General features: G+C 47.3%; 2 protein-coding genes across 6 annotated transcripts in view; both read right to left on the reverse strand.

The window, feature by feature from the left end:
- LOC122368259 (serum response factor homolog) overlaps positions 1 to 10,228 on the reverse strand; it is a 33,383-nt gene extending 23,155 nt beyond the window's left edge. The window contains exons 1-2 of one of the 2 annotated variants that reach the window (XM_043342023.1): positions 9,475 to 10,228; positions 246 to 497 (exon numbers count right to left, since the gene is read on the reverse strand). In XM_043342023.1, the coding sequence (XP_043197958.1) occupies positions 246 to 497; positions 9,475 to 10,032 (810 nt within the window). In that variant the 5' untranslated portion in view covers positions 10,033 to 10,228. The remainder of the gene's footprint in view (positions 1 to 245; positions 498 to 9,474) is intronic. The other variant, XM_043342022.1, reaches the window with a different exon arrangement.
- Positions 10,229 to 10,996: 768 nt separating this feature from the next.
- LOC122368264 (glutaminyl-peptide cyclotransferase-like) lies at positions 10,997 to 20,016 on the reverse strand. Of its 4 annotated transcripts, none has more exons than XM_043342031.1 (9): positions 19,978 to 20,016; positions 18,224 to 18,341; positions 17,549 to 17,710; positions 14,854 to 15,037; positions 14,337 to 14,419; positions 13,740 to 13,907; positions 13,147 to 13,369; positions 12,611 to 12,809; positions 10,997 to 12,363 (listed from the first exon to the last, which is right to left on the reverse strand). In XM_043342031.1, the coding sequence occupies exons 2-8, from the start codon at positions 18,332 to 18,334 to the stop codon at positions 12,652 to 12,654; spliced, it is 1,089 nt and encodes a 362-aa protein (XP_043197966.1). In that variant the 5' UTR covers positions 18,335 to 18,341; positions 19,978 to 20,016; the 3' UTR covers positions 10,997 to 12,363; positions 12,611 to 12,651. The 4 variants fall into 4 exon arrangements, with proteins under 4 accessions (XP_043197966.1, XP_043197963.1, XP_043197964.1 ...); XM_043342028.1 differs by having other exon boundaries at positions 10,997 to 12,355; positions 19,978 to 20,005; XM_043342029.1 differs by having other exon boundaries at positions 10,997 to 12,449; positions 19,978 to 19,998.
- Between the last annotated feature and the right edge of the window lie 247 nt (positions 20,017 to 20,263).

Raw genomic sequence — 20,263 nt, forward strand, 5'->3', positions numbered from 1 at the left:
AGCGCCACACCCGCCTACCGACACACACTGGGGAGATAGAATCCCCCGGGGCCCAGGCCCGCCTGCGACCCCTGGGAGTGGGGCACCGACACGGGCGGCGTCGGCGGCTGGCACACCATGCCGCCCAGCTGGGGCGGCAGCGGCCAGCAGGCCTGCGGCTGGCCGCCGTAGCCGCCATAGGGCGGCGCCAGGCCGCGGTACTCGCCGTAACCGGCGGCCAGGGGTTGCGCCAGCGGCGGCCTTACTTTCTGCTCGTCCTCGGCGCCGCAGCACAGCTCCGTCTCCTCGAAGCCAGTGGCCGACATGCGTTGGTCGCCGGGCCCCGGCGGCGCGCCGGCCGGGTCCGGCGAGTTGAGACACGTCTGGATGAGCGCCTTGCCCGCCTCAGAGGTGATCATCGGCTGCAGTTTGCGCGTGGCAAACGTGTAGACGTGGCCAGTCTCGGACGCCACGAGCAGCATCACCTGGGTGCCTGTCAGAGTGGACAGCTCGTACGCCTGCCGGACACAAGGGTGGGGCGACGGAGCGTCAGCGATGGCTTGTGCCCGAAAGAGGCGCAGTGTTGAACTAATAAATCAAAACCACAATTTATGTACAGAAACATGACCGTTGTACCCTTATGCAAAGGAGAGGTCGAAACTGATGGCCAGCGGTCTTTCAAGGCATTCAAGTCTTTCAGCGGTCATGCTAGGCAATACAAGTTCACCAGCGGTTTTCCGACAACAACTTTTGATGGAGACATGGAAGGGCAATGAAATCAACTGGAATGTGTTCAGGTCATCAATCGATAGCTCGATTGATGCTATCGAGCTATCATATGATCATATAGCTATCACATGCTATATGTTGCATAGCTACCATAGATCGATAGCTATGTATGCAACATGATTTTTTTCCGGTTGCTGGGGGGGGGGGGGTTTGAACAAGTCAATTTTCGTCCTTATTTTTTACGCTCTTTCGAAGGCCGCCTTCCTCGTATCACTACGTGGCCCAGGAGCTGAGTTAGAAGGGGGGACCCCTTCTAACTCAGCTCCTGGGCCACGTAGTGATACGAGGAAGGCGGCCTTCGAAAGAGCGTAAAAAATAAGGACGAAAATACTTCAATCATTTTTTGGTCAAGTCAAAGGTCAGCTCACCAGAGGTCATCGAATGCCAAATTTCGCCGACTATCAGGTCGAATGTCGGCAATTTTCATCAAACCGGCGCATAACTCGGAAACCAATAGAGCTACAGCGCCCCGGGAAAGCGCATTTGATAGCTCTATTAACGCCCTTCCTCCTGCGTAGTTCTTTCAGATTTGACCTGAGGTCAACGGTTTTGTCTCAAGGGGGCAAAAACTGCTAAAATAGACGATTTTTGCGGAAACAATTTTCTGTAACAACTTTTGACTGAAACCTCGCACGAGCACACTTTTACCGGCATCGTGCTCCTCTCGTCAAGACGTATCGAATTAACAATAAGTTGACCTTGAATGGTCAACTTGAAAATGTGACCTCAGGTCAAGGTCATGACCTGACCGGAACGCGTCATGTTGCATATCAGTCGATCCGTATCGTCGAGCTGAACACATCTAAGGCGTTTTCATCGCCTTAGCGTGACTACAGCATAAGTTATTAGCGAAAAACTGCTAGATGCCACTATTGGTCAGCGACGTGCTGATTCACCGTTCACGATCGCGGCTTTAACAGAGCGGGCAAAGCGGGAGGGAGGCAACTGCGACAGGTGAGGTGGTAGGCTGTTTAGCAGAGCTGCAGCTCGATAGCCGAACCGCCGCTATTTTCGGCCGACGTAAATTTGACCATGTCTCCGACCTGCGAACAAAACTCGGCTGGTTATCCCCGCGCGGTATGGCCGATTACCAAACCCTTGTCATCGCACACAAAGCCATACAGTGTCGAGAACCCGAGGAGCTAGCAGCCCTGTTCGTTACTAACAGCGCTATCCGCGAGCGACAATCCAGACAAGATTACCTCTTCCATCTTCCGCGTCCGCGCCTGGAAACAGGCAAGCGGCGGTTCGGCTATCGAGCTGCAGCTCTGCTAAACAGCCTACCACCTCACCTGTCGCAGTTGCCTCCCTCCCGCTTTGCCCGCTCTGTTAAAGCCGCGATCGTGAACGGTGAATCAGCACGTCGCTGACCAACAGTATGGGGGTGGGTAAGAGGGACGAGGCTCTCCTGAATGTGTTTTGTTCTGTTTTGTCCGTGTTTTGACGTGAGTGAATGTGCAAATGTTATGAATGAATGATTAGATTAGTAACCGCGGATACGGATTCTGAGCAGTAATCGCCACGCATGTTGATTGTGGATCGCTCTTAAATGTAAATACAATACAATACAATACAATACAATACAATACAATATGACCTGAGATGACCTCAGGGACATGAGGACTGAGGAGGGGTCACAGGTGGCATTATCCGCTTCAGTGTGCCATGTTTACTGGTAATTCAGTGTTTGAGTGTTAACCCGCGCCCCGTAGGGCTATCGGCGGACCCTACCACCTGTAGGGGAGGGGCCGTTTCGCCCCCCCTGCTAAGATCTCGGAAATTTACCGGCCGATTTTCAAAATTCAAACAGTGTTCGATAGCCCCACCGGGGAACTACCTTGTGACCAAATTTCATTGACCTAAGTCAAACCGATGACGTCACAGGTCAGGTCAAATGTCGGATTTTCACCGTTCACAGGCATTTCAAGAAATGTGTTGTGAAATAGAGTAAATTGGTAATTTATTGAAAGCCATCGATAGTACATTGTTCGGCAAACACATACTTTGCTATCTGAGGTCACTGATACCAGGTCAGGTCACAACGAGGTCAGGTCACCGGGGGTCACGATATGAAAGTGTCGTGTGATACATGTTTTATGGTCCATTTTATATGACAAATGCGATTATGTGGGTTAGGCAGCCTTTGGGGCCAGCCTGGGTCACATTCTGGTGAAGGTCAGGTCAAGGTCGGGTCAAATTATGTCAAATTTCAAAGTTGATATTTTTTGCATAAAATGGGTATTGATTCGATGCAGCTCGTCACGGGGAGTCTAATGGTGGTCTTTGTTCTGCTCCACAAGGCCTAGAATTGCCAAAATTGAGTTTGAAAATTTGACGTCATCATTTTTGAAGAGTTTTTTTTTTCGCTATAACTTGGCCAAAAAACGAGGTATCCATATGAAATTTGGTATGTAGATAGAAGACGGTAGGTACTATCACATATATTCCGTTTTTTTTCGAAACTCAAAAAACTTATTTGATTTTTTGGCTAATATATAAAAAAAATGCTTTTTTGATTTTTGGGGGTCAAAACTAAAAAATCTCAAAAATCCGAGATAGCAGTTTTGTAGCCCTGTCAATTCTACACCTTTTATGTCCTGATCATTTTTCTGTATCTTCAAAGCTGTAGGCCTGACAGGTCTTCTCGCGAAGGTCTTTCTTCGGTCAAAATGACAGAACATGACGTCATTCTGACGTCATTTGTGGCCGACCTATCATAGCCTCTGGAAAAATTTTTGGTCACGATGTGTAAAATTGATGCCCGGAGGGGTTCTGAAAGTTTGGTGGCGATATCTCCAGCCGTTTAGGAGATATCGACGGAAAAGGACAGGGAGGGGCCGTTTCGCTCCCCCCCCCCCCCTACAGGGCGCGGGTTATATAACGTTCGTCCAAAAAAGGCGCTATTCAATTTTCTTCCATTGAATTCAAATGGAAAGGGCGCAAACTCCCCTGACCTTATGTCACCGATAACAAAACACCGAAATATGAATTTTGTACATACCTACTGTTACTCTTATCAATCACTGACAGTTTCAAAGCGATCGGTCACTCGGTGTAGCTATGAAATTGGTTTGAAATTTTCACATGTGCAGAAAAGATGTGTGATAAGGTGTGCCAAATGACATATTCGCGAAAAACACCGCAGGGGGTGTTCACCGAAGGGCGCGGGTTAATCGGAGGTCAATTCTGGATAGTTCATTTCGATGCGTCTCAACGAGAGGAACACGACGGTGGCAAAATAAATTTTATACAATTGCTGGAGCCAAAATTATTGCAAATATTGTCGGAAAATTTGCTTCGGCCAAACTCCGTTTAATTTGGCGGTATTCGCCCCCTGTGGACTAAGCCATTGACCTCAGTTCAAATCTGAGGACATGTTAGCAAAATGCGCAAAGCCGAACGCTCTTTTTTTGCGACTCTAGGTACCTATTATGGTTCACGATTTATGCGTCGATTTGTAAAAAAACAAACTTAAATCGGGAAATTTGTTCGTGATTATTTTATGTTTGGTGGCCTGGAGTGACTTCAGCGATGCCATTGAAAATGACCTTTATAATTCTGAAAGACCTTATAGCAAGCTCTCTTTTCCTTTTTCCGTGTCTTTCAAACTTTTAATTTTCAAGCTAATCGGTTGTGGCCAAATACCCCCCATGGTGAAGTTGGTTGAGAGCACTACTAGGGCGCGGATTTAATTTGTGGGATGCTTCATTCATGACACACTAATGATGAGTCTCTTTCACTCTGCTGCTCGCCATAATGAACCTGCAAAACTTTTCTGATTCATTAGGTCCAGCAGTTCAGAAGAATGTATCCAGCGAAGCCGAAGCAGGACAGAGCTAAGCAGGTCAGTGTCGAACTGAAATGTAGCTCCCTCCCGTAGCCAGCTTGGTAAAACATACCTTTGGCGCGGTAGTGCCGGCCTGCGATCGAGCCGTTCCGCCGCTCGACATATGACACTACAGGGTCCGGCAAAAGTTCTGTCCTCTATCTATGACAACGCTTTCCAGTCCCTAATCGTCTCTGCCCCTATACAGATAACGGCTCTGGCCGCACCCCTGCATTGCACGGTCCTTGGCCGCGGGACGTGAAGTGGCGAACGGATCTCGGGTCACGGATCACCGAGCTACGGCCAGTTTCGCACTGATTGTCCACCCAAACGGCCGCGTCGTAAAATGAAGGTCTGAAATTTTATCTTGTGGAGCTGAACCAGACAGTAGGCATGCTCCAGGCCGAAATGACACAGCATGCCATTGCTGATCCTGCACACTCGGCATTGGTGGGACAAGCATGCGGCTGTTGGCAGCGTTGCTGATCGTTCCAGTTTGGGCGTTCGTCCAGCATTTCGACCGTGAAAGATATCGCATTGAAAGAGCCGGCCGGGAAGAGGGGCCAGTTGGCGACAATATCGTCCAAGCGGCTTACGCGCAGGGGCTATTCCATCTTCAGACAGGACCGTGAGGCGTGAGATGCTATTGGAAGAGCTTTCTGAGGCTCAGTACCTACAAGAGCCCCCAGCGGCTCACTTTTAAGTCGACGCATGGTCGATGGAAGGTCGACATGCATTTTCTTTCAGGGCGGTGCGCCGGCTCATCGCTCTACCAAGGCCCAGCGGTGGTGCGAATCGAACATGCCGGACTCCCAAAAGAAGGACATGTTAGCCGGCTACCATCCGGACCTAATCCTGATTGAGGAATTTCGGGCTATCGTCCGGCAGGACCTGGACGAACAGAAGACGGCGGCTAGCCTCAACGCCTTGCCGTTATCGCTCAAACAGGCATGGTCGAAACTCAAGCCGTCTGTGCTGCACAATCTGGCTGCCAGCATGTCAAATTGTGTTCGTTCGTAGGCCGTAGCACCCTTTTTGTGGGGAATATACTGGACGCTAAAAGGAATCGCCGCCTCTTATAAGGCAACTTAGAGAGCACATCTTTTGAGAGGACAAAACTTATGCCGGACCCTGTACTGACGGAGATGGTCAACGGTTGACATCCAAATAATCTCGAATACAAGACATCGCCCGACCGCTATCGGACGGTAGGGGTCAGGATGTACGCATTAAGCACTGCTTGGCGTGGGCTCTGACTCTCTCAATCCGTTTGTTCAAGCATTCGAGCTAAACATTCCAGCTCGGCCTCCGGAGGCATCATCGATGGAGGAGCGGCTCCTTCATAGAGAGATCGGACGGCGGAGTGATAGAGCTCCGCATCGCCGCTAGCCGCCTCTGCTCGAGCTACAGAGCAGTCTGTCGAGATGGTCGCACTCCAAACAGCTGCCGAATACCTTATACACAACCCCACACACGATGCAGAGACGATCGTCTTCTGCACAGACTCTATGATGGCGCTCACGCGCCTCTGTGAGGGACCTGCGGCGCAGCCGCAGCCGCCCGGAGTCAATCTCTAGAGAGCCCTGTGGATGACGCGTTCACCTCCAATGGGTCCCACTGCATTGAGGACTCCTTGGAAACGAATGGGCGGATACCCTGGCGGCGAGGCCTCCACACATTACCAAGAAGCCAGGGCGCTGGACCTCAGGACTATCCAAGGGGCGGCAGCAAGGCTGGCGCACACGAGAACGATAGCGGCCTGGCCGCACGGTTGGTAGTTGGTCCCGACAACTGGTGTGCCCCGTCTCTCTTCCTCTCGTCTCCCGATCCCGGGGGGAGATTGGCCGAGTGCCGTTGACGTGTAATAGATCCGCGTTGGTCACTAGTCCTTGTCCAACTAACACCTGAACCAGCTCTGCGATAGGCCCTCAACCACCTGCGCCGGGTGCGAGGACAAGAGATGTACAACGGCTCGGTGCAGGCTCTGCGGAGAGGAGGCGGACACCCTGGCACATGTCATGCTGAAGCGAACTGCCGGTGCCCTTGATTCCGAAAGCTGGACACTATATACCCGACATACGAAGAAGTACGCAGCGACAACGCGGGGGGGGGGGGGGTCCTGGGAGCCGCCTTCTTCTCCCTCAAAAGCCGATTGGCTACACCATTAGGCCGGAGGGAGACAACAATGACAACATCTAGCCTTATAAATAAAAGAAGGGCAATGTCGACGACATCTCGTGGTGCGGTGTCGACCCGCCAGCGCCGATCCTCGTGCTGCTCTATGGACCAGATGTATCATGGCTTTTGTGTGAGCCAGTGCTTGCCCTCTCAATTCTCATGTTACCATGCTGAACTGAGGTAACTCAGTTGCTATACCTGCTAGATATTCCACTGCAGCAAGGTAATGGTGTATTGCTACACAGCAGTGCTAGCCAGCATTATAGGTACCTACCTATCTGATCTTTTCCTTTCCCACTTTCCAAAATGCAGCTCTTATGCTCTGTCACACAAAGTCCAGGCCTTGTTTGATGATGGCTGGTCTGGTGTGTATTTTCAGACTGGTTGGTGCAGCCATGCCCCCTGGCATGGCTGTCCATGCCCCCTCTGCTGTTATGCTTTGCAGTCTGGGGTCAGAGCCCTGCTCAAAGATATGAACACAGGCATGGATTAACTTAATTCATCTATGCTCAGGGTACACCCCAGCCCTACCAACAAGGCTACCACAGCCAGCCTTGGTCCAATAGGGGAATGGAGCTCCTGCAAAAAGCATGGACAGGCCCAGTGCTGCTTCAAGGAATGGTCATGTCACAAATCAGCAGTCATATTGGTTTAAACATGAAAATAAACACAAGTAGAATACAGCCAAGGCAAACATTAAAAGATGTTACCTTAGCCATTCAAGCTGATGCAGATGCAGATGAGTCTTCGGGGGAATAGCCTTTGCATCGGCTCCCCCATAGGTGCCCTATTTGGTTATAGGGGTACTGGGAAAAGGATGAGGATGGAGGCTGCATGTCTTTCTACATTTGCTCATGTTCCTTCCAGACGCTTTTGACGGATTCTCCATAGACAGTGCAGCTTCTCCTTCCTCTCTTCCGCATCCTCTTCCCGTTCGTCATTGAAGAGAAAGTCTCTCATGATCTCCTGAGTGTCTTCTATGTGAGGTCGTTGTAGGGACTCGATATTACTTCTAACATCCATGAGTCTGTTACATTTCAATAGAAAGTGCTCCATGTCTTCATTCTCCTCTCCACATAGTTGGCATAATGTGTCTTCATCGGTGTGTCGTCTTCTTTCTTGTAATTTCTTTCAAGCTAATTGATGAACAAACATAGGCGCGGGAGCCGGGGGGGCAGTGGGGGCAGCTTGCCCCCCCAACTCTGGGGCCGTGGGGGCGGTGCCCCCACAGCTTTGAGACGGAATACCACACTTTTTTTGCAAATGTTTTCTTTTTTTGTTGAAAAAGCCGAGGGGTGAAAAATAAGTGGCCTAAAACCGGTGAGAAAACTAGATTTGGGGGTACCCTAGGTTAATCTCTATTATGGTGTGCCCCCCCAGTCGGAAAGTAGTTCCCGCGCCCCTGTGAACAAACTGAACTGAACATAAACATTGCATTCATAGGATGCTACAGACTTAACCTGCGCCCCGCTGGGGGGGGGGGCAGAATCTGCCCCCCCTCCCGTTTTTCGCCAATAACTTCTAAACGCGTTACGCTAGCGACGTCAAACTTTCAGTACCTTATCATACATCAATTTGACACGTTCCCTGAAAATTTGAGCGAAATCCGTCGGAAAATATTTGAGAAATTGACGTTTTAGTGACGTCATGTTCGCCATTTTCGCCTCAAAAACGGCAAAATTTCAAACGCCACTAACATCTTCATTTTTAAAGGAATCAAGACGTAACAAAAAAGGTTATACGTGATTCTACTTTGTCTATCAAATGGCTATCTCGGTTTTTTGAAAATTTTGGATTTTGGCCAAAATTTTTCCAAAAAACTGACTTTTTTGGGAAAATCATTATAAAATCCAAAATTTTGAGTTTATCGAAAAAACCGGAATATATGTCAAAGAAGTGGTCTATGTGCACCTACATATCAATTTTTAGAAGAATCGGTTCAAAAACGTGGGAGTTATTCAAAATTTTATGACGTCACGACACACAAAAATTTTGAAAAATGATTTTTTTGGAAGTTCTAGACCTCGTACGGAAACAAAAATAGCACCATTCGATTCGCCGTGAAAAACTGCATCGAATAGACACCTTTTTAGGCCTTAACAACCAACTTCAAAATTTGACCTCACTTGACCTGACCTTGACCTGACCTCGACCTGGAATTCATCCAGAGGTGGTCCATATCACTTATTGAGTGTGCCTATTGAATTCCATGAGTAAAATGACCCATAAAACATGTGTCGCAAATGCCCTTTTCTATAGGTATTTTGTTTTTGGTGACCTGACCTGACCTGACCTGACCTTGACCTTGACCTTTGAATGACATTGTGTGCAACGAATATTGTCTTGGTAGTCTAAGAACACGTTTTGGGCAATCAGTCTCAGTCCATTCTTCGGCAACTACGGTGCAAGGCCGATACTGTAGAAACTTGTATTTTGTACCCTTGACCTGACCTTGACCTGACCTCTGACCTACTTAAGCAAAAAAATTTGGGCTCTTAAGATCCGCCTTGTTGAGAGCTTTCGATTGCCGTTTTCCCCGTCTTTCTACGACCATCGGTTCGGAAGTTAGACAGGGGGGGCAGAATCTGCCCCCCCCAGCAGGGCGCGTATGGCTGAATAGCCCAGCGGGGCGCGGGTTAAGAACGAGGATGAGGATGAAGAATTCATCCCTTCACAGGAAACCAAGAACTTTATATTCTTACCTTTTTCATGATCCCAGTTTTCCTCTTGGAGAATGTTGTGTATCTTCTTAGTTTATTGTCAATATACTCCATCTTTATCTTCACACGTCCTTTTGTTTTCTTTGCAGTCTGTGGAGATAGCCCTGCGGCTGGCTGTCCCGATTGTGATGGAGATGACAGTGCTTGAGGTAAGGAAAATTTTCCAGACATTGAGCCATCTTCGTCAGATGTCATTTCATTGTGCCTCGCATCTGAGAAAGATGCCACGTGGTGGGCTTTCCCGAGAAGCTCACCATGTTGATCATAACCATGCTGATGCTGGTGCTGGTGAAGAGATTGAGCTTGAGCGTCACCAATGTTTTGTAGTGGGTCAGCAGAGTGCATTTCACTGTATGTTGGCACAGGAACTCCACTGGCAGACGTTGCCTGGGAAAGCCGTAAAAGGCCCGGCACACAAGCAGCACTGGAAGAAGGTAAATTTCCACAGTAAGCGTCTATTCCTCCAACACCACGGAACGACCCAAATTGTTCGTGCTGTGCTCCAGGGTCTTGTCCAGCGTCACTCCCGGGATTTTCCATCTCATCCACAATTGTCAACACCTTCAACAAAATCACCGTCGTTTCTAGCACCCACTATTCCTATCCGCATTACGAATGAGCCGCCATTTAGCAAAATAAACAACCCCCAATTTCGCACATGTCCACGCCCTGCCCACTTTTACAAATAAGGAAAGTGCGGAGTCAGCACGGAAGATTTCTTAGCACGAATAAATATAGTTCCAAATTTGAGAACAGATTTACAGAGCTCAAAGCTCTAAAAATCAGATAACACTTATCCTTATTATTGATGACGTATTTTCAATGAGGTACTGAGTTTTTGTGACTTTCTATAAAAGAAAAACCGTGCATCATTTTCCAAGAAAGTTGCCGCCCCTATGACGTAATGACGCAAAACCTAGGCCACGCCCACGAACAGCTGATCTGGCGATCCCTGCCATCTGGAAGAGAAGTTGAAATTCAATGGAGATCCGCGACGCTTTTATTATATCACTAGACAACAAATATGTTGATAAAACAAATTCATTCAGGCTGTAAGACCAAGCCCATTGTTGCTGGAAGTATCCAGGCACGTCTGCTTTACCACACAAGTAGTCTAGAGCGACATCTACAGGCTGATTTCGAGCGCCACCTGTAACAGAAATATGCAACATGCTCGGTAAAGTCTGTAACATGCCAGGGGCCCCAACCGGCTCATTCCACTGATGATTTGATCTTCGATTAGCCAACGTTCTATAACGTTGTTAAAACAAATTTGATGGTTGTTTGACATTAAGGGATTATGGTTAGAGCTTTGCCTGATAATTTCCAGTACTCTATTTTGTTTTCGTATTCGCGAAAAGGAGACAGCGAACCGACTACGGGAGTCAGAAATTTTAGTTTCAGTAACACCAGACCGCCTATGACTCAGTATTGCCAATAGCAAGCAGTGGGGCTGGATCCCGACTCCATTCCTTCCATTGAGCTCGCTCACCAAAGCCGTATGTTTATACAACACTGTTGGCTTTATTAAATGTAGAAACACATACTTATTTGCGCCTGCACAGCATGATCGAGTGACCACGAGCTTCCACATTGCACAATTCACTGTAGCATGCGACAAACCCTATACAGGCAGCAGCACGACCCCCTGTGTGCCGAGAGAAAGGCTCGATTCGGTCTGCAGCTCTTCTGCAGATTTCGTGTAAAGGCATTTGCCATAGATTTTCGGCAGCAATGGGCGACGCGGACACACTAAAGCTCCCTCAGTCATAAACTTACACTATACTCACCGCGAAATAGCTCGCTTTTGAAGCATACACTACACATGGGACAAAGGCAGTTGCACCAAATGGTTTTCGAAGGCCTCCTAAAACACTGCATAACATAAAATGACAGGCTGTAGTTTCATAAAAACGTTAATTGCTATATGAGCTAGCCACTGCACAACTTCTATAAGAAACCACACTGCAGGTAACTTGAACAACAGCTGCACACCCAAGCAAACATGTCAATATTTCTTAACAGCTTACACTGCTAGTCATGGCTTCGATATAGAAAACCTTGTTCGATAATCTGACTTCATGAAAATGAGGATACTACATTTGCTAAGAAATAAATATTATTTTAGCTAGGATTATGCATAAAGAAAACTCTGAAATTGTCAGCTGCGTACGAGAAGGCGATAAATAGAGCGCAAGGCACAGCCATTCATGTTAATTTAGGCGGACTTTTAAGAAAATTTAAAAACATCTACCTGGACGTTTACATCTCAGTCGATGTCTCTCATTCGATATCTCGATATCTCTGTAATTACAAAACTATTACGAGGTGAGCCTGGCCTTTGAGGCATCCTTTCTTTTGAGCCATAGTTAGATGCGTTGCGTTATAACGCTGCATTTCAGCAGAGCATTACCACACAGCATACACAGTACACAGGTCGTCCACCGATAACCAGTTAGCGTTACCCAGAAACACTGCGACGATGAGCACTTAAGCTTTGCATAGTAAAATCTATCACATATTATCACCACACACAAAATACGTTACATTAAGTAGCATCACAACCTAGTCAACTAGTCTTTTACACAGGTCGCATGATTTTTCACAGAAAACTTATACAAAATGACACTGATCTGAGACAACCATGACATTTACAAAGACCCACACGAAGGCAAACTCCATTGGCTGCGGTACAAAGTCGCTGACACGGGCACGGCGGACGGCGTGACTTCTGATTGGCCGAAAACTGAGGCACCGACAGCGGGCGTCGCCGATTCGCCGACGCGTCGGACGGCTTGGCTTCTGATTGGCTGGCTCTCGAGGCAGGGAGGGCCACCGATGGTCACGGAGAGGCGTTAGTGGTCTGTGGAGCTGTGGACTGAGTCAGTGTCGTAAGTCCAACCTCGGTCGCAGCACTGGACGGAACAGCGTCAGGGGCCGAAAGCAGCAAGTGCCATCTAAAAAAAAGCAACGGAGATAGCTCATAACGATAATGGAACTCCATTCGGCGCGTATAAGGCCCAACTGTCAACTCATACTCGTACACACTCACACTGCACACATAAAAACAAGCACGCCTGCTCACTGCATGCAGCTCAAAATCCCGGCCCCATCTCACCGTTCATAAGACCGTCGCAGCCGGCGGCCGGTGTGTTTCGACTACAGATAGGTAGCGACTCCCAGATACTCCGCGACAAAGACACGCAGTACCCGGTTGATGCGCTGCACCGTGGGGAAGTCGATGGCCCAGCCGTTATCGGAGTCGTCGTGCCACACCTTCGGGAACGGGTGCGGTATCAGGTGGAGAATCTTCACACCTGTGGGAGAAGGGGCGGTGTCAGGGCTGGAGCACCTTCATCCCTGTGGGATCGGAGAACCTTTGTGCCTACGGGAGGAGCGAGAAAGGATTCTCAAATGTCAAACGCAAACCGCAAAGGCAGCCACAGTATGAGTGTGCGGTAAAAGCGATCGTGGACGATGAACGGTGAAAATAGACGGGTCATGCAACACATTACTTTTTATAACGTGAGAATTAATTATGTTTTTTTCTATCCCAAGATTTTTTTTTCACGAAGAACAACAGCACCAAAAAATATAGCAGTGGCGGTCTCCAAACTACAGAGAGGAAATGACTGATAAAAGTAGGTGACTGACCGCGCCTCAGGAAAGGCAGGTGGTCGTCGCTGATGCGCGGCGCGCCCCAGGCGCCCCAGCTGTCCCGGTAGTGGAACACGGACGGCAGGTCGGGCAGCAGGCCGGCCTTGGCGAGTCGCTCTTCGGCCGAGACCAGGTGGCGGAACTCTTCCCGAGAGCTCGGCTGGTAATTACTGATGGACGGCAGCGCGGCACCCAGCAGGTCCAGCAGCACGAAACAGTCCTGAGGCAGACACACGGGGGCTGGTCAGACGACATTGATCCATACAGTCCTGTAATGTAAACACAGAAAACCCGGTCAGACGAAAGTGGAACAAAAATATGGAAAGTTTAAAAAAAAATATCTGAGCAGAGGGCAAGTCATCTGCATAATATCGTAATTATTTTCATCCTGATGCGGATTGTAAATGTACACTAATAATGTTCGTCAAAACTACGCATACGGGTTCGTAAAATTGGAGAGAGGTGGCAGGACGCGACGATTGTAGCCTTACTATGCGGTAAGCCTTATCATTCGCTAAACATTACTAGGCGGTTGGTTCTATTCGGTCGGCCTCACTCTGTGGTCAGCCTTACTATGCAGTCGGCCTTACTATGCGGTCGATGTCGTTGATGACGCTGTCCCCGGTACGCTGATATACGCTCTGGGCCAGCTCTGAGGCCAGGTGACGCGCGCCGTATATCGAGTCGGTGTCGGTCCAGTGGACAATGGCCTCCTCACCGTCCAGGAAGAGCAACTGCAGCGTCAGCTCCGACCGGCCCTGAGCGGGGAGACGCAGACAGTGTCAGGTCAGAGCGGCAGACTGGACACAGTGTCCGCTCCGAGCGCCCCTAGGCATAAAGACGCAAACAGTGTCAGTTTCGACCGGCCCTGGTCATACACACAGCTCAGAACGGCCCTGAATACAGACACAAAGTCAGTATCACCGGCACTGAAACACCAGCTAGAGCGTCAGCTCCGACCAGCCGTTAGCGGAGAGACGCAACAATACAGTGTAAGGTCAGAGCGGCACTAAGGAGAGTCACGATCACATAGTGTCAGTACTGCCAGTAACGAAAGAGCGCCCGGAGTGCCAGTTCCGAACGGCCCTGAATGCGGGCACACAGACAGTTTCGTCATCGATTGGCCTGCTGGCGAACCAGACGGCTCGCTGACTAGCTTCACTGAATGACTGACTGACTCGACTCACCTTCATAGGGTCCAGGTAGCGATTAGTAATCAGAGTGGCCATGTAGAGCATCATGGCGCACGGTACAGCAGAATCGGTGGCCGCTGTAACGGAGGGCAAGGTCTGTTAAAACGTTAAAACACCACCTAACAGCAAAAAACACGACCAATGCAAGCATTAAGCTTACCGTTTGGTAATGTGTGCAAAGCAGAAAATATGTACTTGGCGAACACAGGTGCTTCTTCAGAACCGATTTACGTTTAACAACATCAAGCCTCAACAAAGCACCAAAACATGGCGCGTTTTGTCACGACGGTCGCCGTGATCGACTGTGGCAAACCTCCACCGGGCACCGACAATATCTATCACCAATTGAGCCCCAGCTACCCATCCTTCCAACCACCCAGCTGCCATCCCTCCAACTGCCCAGCTAGTTACCATCCCTTCATCCAAATCACTGGTCACCCACACAGTCATTATTCCGTCCCTGCCACTCAACTTTCTATTGTATTGCCATCCTCAACAGTGCGTCACTGACCGACAAACGTGTCCCGTCCGTAGATGGAGTCGTAGTGACAGGCCAGCACCAGCCGGCGCGGCGCCGACGGGTCGTGCGTGGCCACGACGTTGGTGAAGTTCATCGCGCCGCGCGGCGTCTTCATCTCGAATGGTCGGTCCCCGTCCACCGTCCAGCCGAGGGTGGTCATCGTGTGCATTATGTGCTGTGGGGTGTCACAGCTGAGTCACTGTCAGACGTAGACCTCTAAGCAGTGTTTCTGACATGAGACAAGTTACGTTGCAAGCAACGAATGCAATTTACGTAACAATCATAGGCGACGGAACGAGTGGGCACCGGGGCACCGTGCCCCCTTTAATTTTGGCATTTTAACATTACCGTAAAGTGGGGCTATTTGAAACGGATTTTACAGTTTTTGGCCTCTCTCTTTAAAGAAAATAGTTCACTTCTTAACATGGGTTTTGAACTGGAATAGCAGTTCCGTAGCTTGGGCTGAGACGAGCATAAATCAGGAGCTTTTACAGCCCAACGATCACCCTAGGCAAAGATATTCTATTTCTCGTCCCGAAAAAGGTGTCTTGCGTTGAGGATGTGTGCCTTGCATATATTTCCATCCAGTATGAAAAGAGCATGGGTCCCGAAAATTCTTCAGAAACTAGAGAAATTATCTACGAGAACTCTAGAGAAATTCTCGTACTGATCAATTAGGACATTCAGGGGAACATTATCAGATCGAGCAGATCGCCCAAATGCCGGTGGCTGCGATAATTTCTCTGTTTCTGAATAATTTTCGGGACCCATGCTCTTTTCATACTGGATCGCGTGTGCCTTACAGAAACTGAAAAGTTCTTCCTATATCAAAATATAGAAAAAAAATCTTTTGTTATAAAAAGGTTTTATTTTCTTTGCTGATTATTTTGAACATAAAAAATCATAAATCGTTGCAAAAAAAAAATAATTTCGTGAAAGTGAACTATTTCCTTTAAGGCGGTTCATATTTCTTATAGCATGTAAATTGCAAAAATGTAGTTCCCTGTGAGCTCTTTCATATAGGTGCATTTTGCTTCAGCTAGTGATAATAATTAAGGATATTTTGTTAGCTAAAGCCTGTCTCAAATAGCCCCATAGTGTGGGGCTATTTGAGACAGTTTTAGTTACAAAGAAATTGAAGAAAATTGGTCACGCTAGAGATAATTTTTTAAACGCCATGCGATTGGAAATTAAATTTTGATCATTCTGGCAAAAATTATTTTTGGAAAGACTGTTATATTTCCTTTGTATTCGATCTTTTCCTTTTTCGTAGGATGCTTCATTTCGGTAGGCTATAAAATTGCATCACTATATGCTAAGGCTATCATAATATGATGTGACCCTAAACTTTCAAAATGACAGGATGATCATTAAGGACCATTTCAAAGTCAACGACAGTAAAATTTTGAAAGAAAGTTTTCGTATATAACCCTGGTGGCGTGAAAACAGATATACTGAAAGTCGGTGGGGCTATTTGAGACAGGCTCGCTACCTTATGAAGCACGCTGTAATGAATCAAACGAGCTAAAATCTTTCCCAAAACATTCAAGTGAATGGTCTGCATGATTCCTTGTTCAATTGCACATCTTCGTGCGAAGAAATAACCGAAAAATGTTAAGCGGTTTTGATTTTATGCCGATTTTCCTCGATCGCTGCATGCTGTATCAATTGGCCGGTTACCCTACCACATCAAGTACTTGCATAGGCTAACCTAACAGGACGTTCTTGTGTTAAGTAATCTTCAATGGTGTTTTTGGTCAACCAAGGCAGACATGTGTTGATTGTCACTAAGTCAGTGACTGATGAAGCACATTTTAAGCACATATTCATCAGAATAACTTGTTTGGTCACCAGCTAAAGGGTCATTATGTTATACTACGAACATGTAAATATTGCTTGCTGCTAAAAGTACCCAACATGAACCCACTGCACGTTTATGACCACGACCGATTCAGCGGCGTTGCTCATGTCGAACGTTCGATGCACTTCAAGTAGATGGTGATAAGTCTTCTCGGGTGCAATGGCATCACCATTATCAGTAGTTATTAGGCATATCGGTTGAGGTTTGACCAGGTGGGCATCATCGGGATTCTGAGACAATGGGCTACGCAATCGGCAGTAACGTTAATAATGTATAATATTTTCATAGAAAATGTGCTTAGCCTATAAGTAAAACGCTAGTAACGATAGATCCAGTAGCGAAGCTGTCAAAACTTCAACCATGTTAAGCTGCAGGGGGGGTCCTTTTCGAGCAACTTAAATTGTGCGTTTTTCTGGATTTCGTATTCTATGCCAAATTTCTTTCAAAACTTTTCGAAATTTTCAAAAATGTTATAACAGGTCATTCACTGTTCAATTCCACATCAGCCTAAGCAAAAATGACGAAAAAGTATCAAACGGTTTTCATTTTACAGCGGTTTTACTAAACCACTACCTTACTGTCTCAAATAGCCCCACTGTCTCAAATAGCCCCACTTTACGGTAGCCCTAATGGGTGTTGCGTGGGTGTTGCATGAAAAGAATGGGACCAAAAGTCGGTAGTGCCCACCCCCTTAATTGAAGGTGTTCCGCCGCCACTGGTAACAATGGGCTGCATTAGCTACCTGCACTAGCTACTAAATCATTAGGTGTATTTGTTCAGCTTGGTGACTGCTACAAACAGCTGAAGCAGCTCAAGACTGCTCACCTGTCTGACATCTTCATGTTGTTGTGTGCCAATGTACCGAGCCACCATCATGGGATCCAGCAGACTGGACCACAGCTGGGCCTCCAGGTCCAGCTCCTGATCGAGCAGGGCAACAGTCTCCAGCAGACCAAACTTCTCCAGATGCTGTGGCTTGTGATCACTCTGCAGGAAACAAAATACTGTGAGCAGGGCACAAGCAATAATGTTGAGAGGGTAGTGTCGCTGGGACTTGGGGCTGACTGAGGGCTGCATACTTGGAACCATAAATGGCCATAATATGATTGAATGGATAACATATGTGTGACATCTTACTTGATTACAACTGTGTTGGGTATGTGCCAGATTTAGCTAAGATCTGTTGATGGAGTCTAAGACTGAACCAGGCACCCTGCCATCACATGACTCCCAGGTCATGACACTGGGACTACAAGGCAGGGTCCCTAGCGGCCTTCCTACAGCCTTCTTGAGGCTTGAAGTTCAATGGCATATTCTAGGTATCTGGAATTGAAGGAAAAACTTTAATATTATTGTGTGCCCAGCAATCTATGATTATGGACACATTTTGATGAAACTAGACTTGACTTGTTGAAACCAAGGCCCTAGTTGAAACTAGCAGACACTGGACTTTGACTGATGACAGAGTGTTGTTCAGTAGGTAGTAGGTAACTTAGATACCTGTTTGAGTTTCCCAGTGGAACTGGCTGAGCTGACTGACACAATGTAGGTGCTCAGCAGGCACCAGAAGGTGCATACTGTCAGCAGAACTGGAGCCATCAGTGTACCCATCCTGCAGCTGAAACAACAAAAAAGCAATGCTGATGCTAAAGTTCTGCACAGTTAGCAAATCTCACACACATGAATACCACTTCTTCCTTGTGTAATGAATTAGGATATGAAACCTTGTGCTCTGAGGTCAGAACAGCACGTATACAACACATGTGCACAAAATTTGAGCCTTTGACTATAAACGATCAGGCTGTGTGACCCCATATGGCTGGCAGACTCCAGAACCAGACTGAGGGTTGTGGCCTCATGAAATTTGGTGTCAGAGGACAAAAGTGGCCCACCCATTTTCATTTATGTACAGAATTACAGATATAGCAGCTGCATCACACATGCGGCATGAGCCCTATTCTGGGAAACAACATGAACACTTTGCTCCACTACCAAGTACTTGTGCTTCAGTTTCCATGGAAGCATTGGTAAACTTGGCAATTTGGCTTAGGTTATCTCCCAAGGAAACCCAATGTCAATGGTTTATATAGCCTTGGTCAATACCCTGATGCGGATAGTTGCATGCAATTGCATGCTCGATGCTATGATCCAACAGTGGAAAATGTGTGAAAAGGATGTGAAATTGAATAATTATACCATACTGATACAGGTCAAGAGTGTCATCCAGGCCTAAAAAATACAGCTTTACTGTTGTGGAGGATTTAAGTGATAAAAAGAAATAATGCAATTGGCATTGGTGATCATCCCTACAAGTTTTTCCCATTAATAGCACCTTCTGGGTCAAATGGGAAAATGGGTCAAAAACTGTTAACTTAAATTTACCAAATTGAAATACCAATCAATGGGTTTGTTCCCGTCACTCCTCTAACCTCCTCCAAGCTCCTCTAACCTCCTCTCGTTTAAAAAAATCGTTCCCGTCGCTCCTCCAAGCTCCTCCAAGCTCATCTTGATTTCACATCTCACCACCACTATTTGCCTCCTCCCTCATCCCAAACGAAAGTTGGTTTTTTGGAGGAGGCTCTTGCGTAGACATGTTTGGCGCACGAAGTACAAATGTGAATTGTTTATAAATGAGATTTGAGGGAAGTGGAAATGATTTTAGTGATTGATGACGATTGGATATCTTTAAATAGTAATGTTTGATATTAATCTAAGGTTATTTTATTAGAAAGCGATTATTATCTCTTGATTTATGTTTGCGCGCCATAAATCGCCGACCGTTACAGCCCGCAAACAGCTGATTTCCTCGCGAAAATGTTCCCGTGGCTCCTCTGAAACGGCTCTCCTCCAAGCTCATCCAACCTCATCCGAGATTTTTTGGGAGGAGCGACGGGAACAGACCCAATGCCAATCAAATGCTTGCCTTCCAGTACGAGTCAACCTAGAATCATTCAGCAAATTTAGCAAATTTGAAAGAATATAGAAAAACATCCAAGGAAAATAATCAAAAAGCCCTCACACTACAAATTTTACTCAATTTAGCCCTAGGTGTGCAAGACAAAAAAAAAATTGACTCAGAATTTCTTAAGTGTGACTGACCACCCCACTCAAGTTGGATATTTTTGTCAACACATGCCACATCAACATGCGAGAAGGATAGGTACAAATGAGATAATTTTGTGACCTTTCCTGCCTCAAACAATTAAGTTCCCCACGAAACAACGCACATAAAATGACAAAAGTAAAGTACCCACCTAACCTATCAGTGCTAATATACGGCGGCGAAACCGGCGCATACGTCCCATTCCCAGTGACGTCATTTGACCGTATCTACTCTGTAGCCAACTACGTCATGTGAATAACGACTTTTCCTATCCCCTGGCGCAAATGCTGTCCGATTATCCCAAATCATTATCCCCCAACAAAAGCTTCTACCAAACCTATCACGCCAATAACCTACTTTTGCAGTTATTCATCTTCGTGTTGTGGGGACAAGAGGCACGATGTCCTATAGCGCCCGTTCTCGTCGATTTCCACTCT

This window comes from Amphibalanus amphitrite, unplaced genomic scaffold, assembly GCF_019059575.1.
Source record: "Amphibalanus amphitrite isolate SeventyFive unplaced genomic scaffold, NRLGWU_Aamphi_draft 000934F_arrow, whole genome shotgun sequence".
NCBI classification, from domain to species: domain Eukaryota; kingdom Metazoa; phylum Arthropoda; class Thecostraca; order Balanomorpha; family Balanidae; genus Amphibalanus; species Amphibalanus amphitrite.

Bases quoted from the DNA above. Each gene is read 5' to 3' on its own strand.
- LOC122368264 (XM_043342031.1), bottom strand. From the start codon at position 18,334: ATGGGTACACTGATGGCTCCAGTTCTGCTGACAGTATGCACCTTCTGG. The intron at 14,420-14,853 runs GTCAGTGACGCA...CCTCCGTTACAG, and splicing joins CGGACGGGACACGTTTGTCG to CGGCCACCGATTCTGCTGTA. The intron at 13,370-13,739 runs GTAAGGCCGACT...TGTCTGCCTCAG, and splicing joins TCAACGACATCGACCGCATA to GACTGTTTCGTGCTGCTGGA.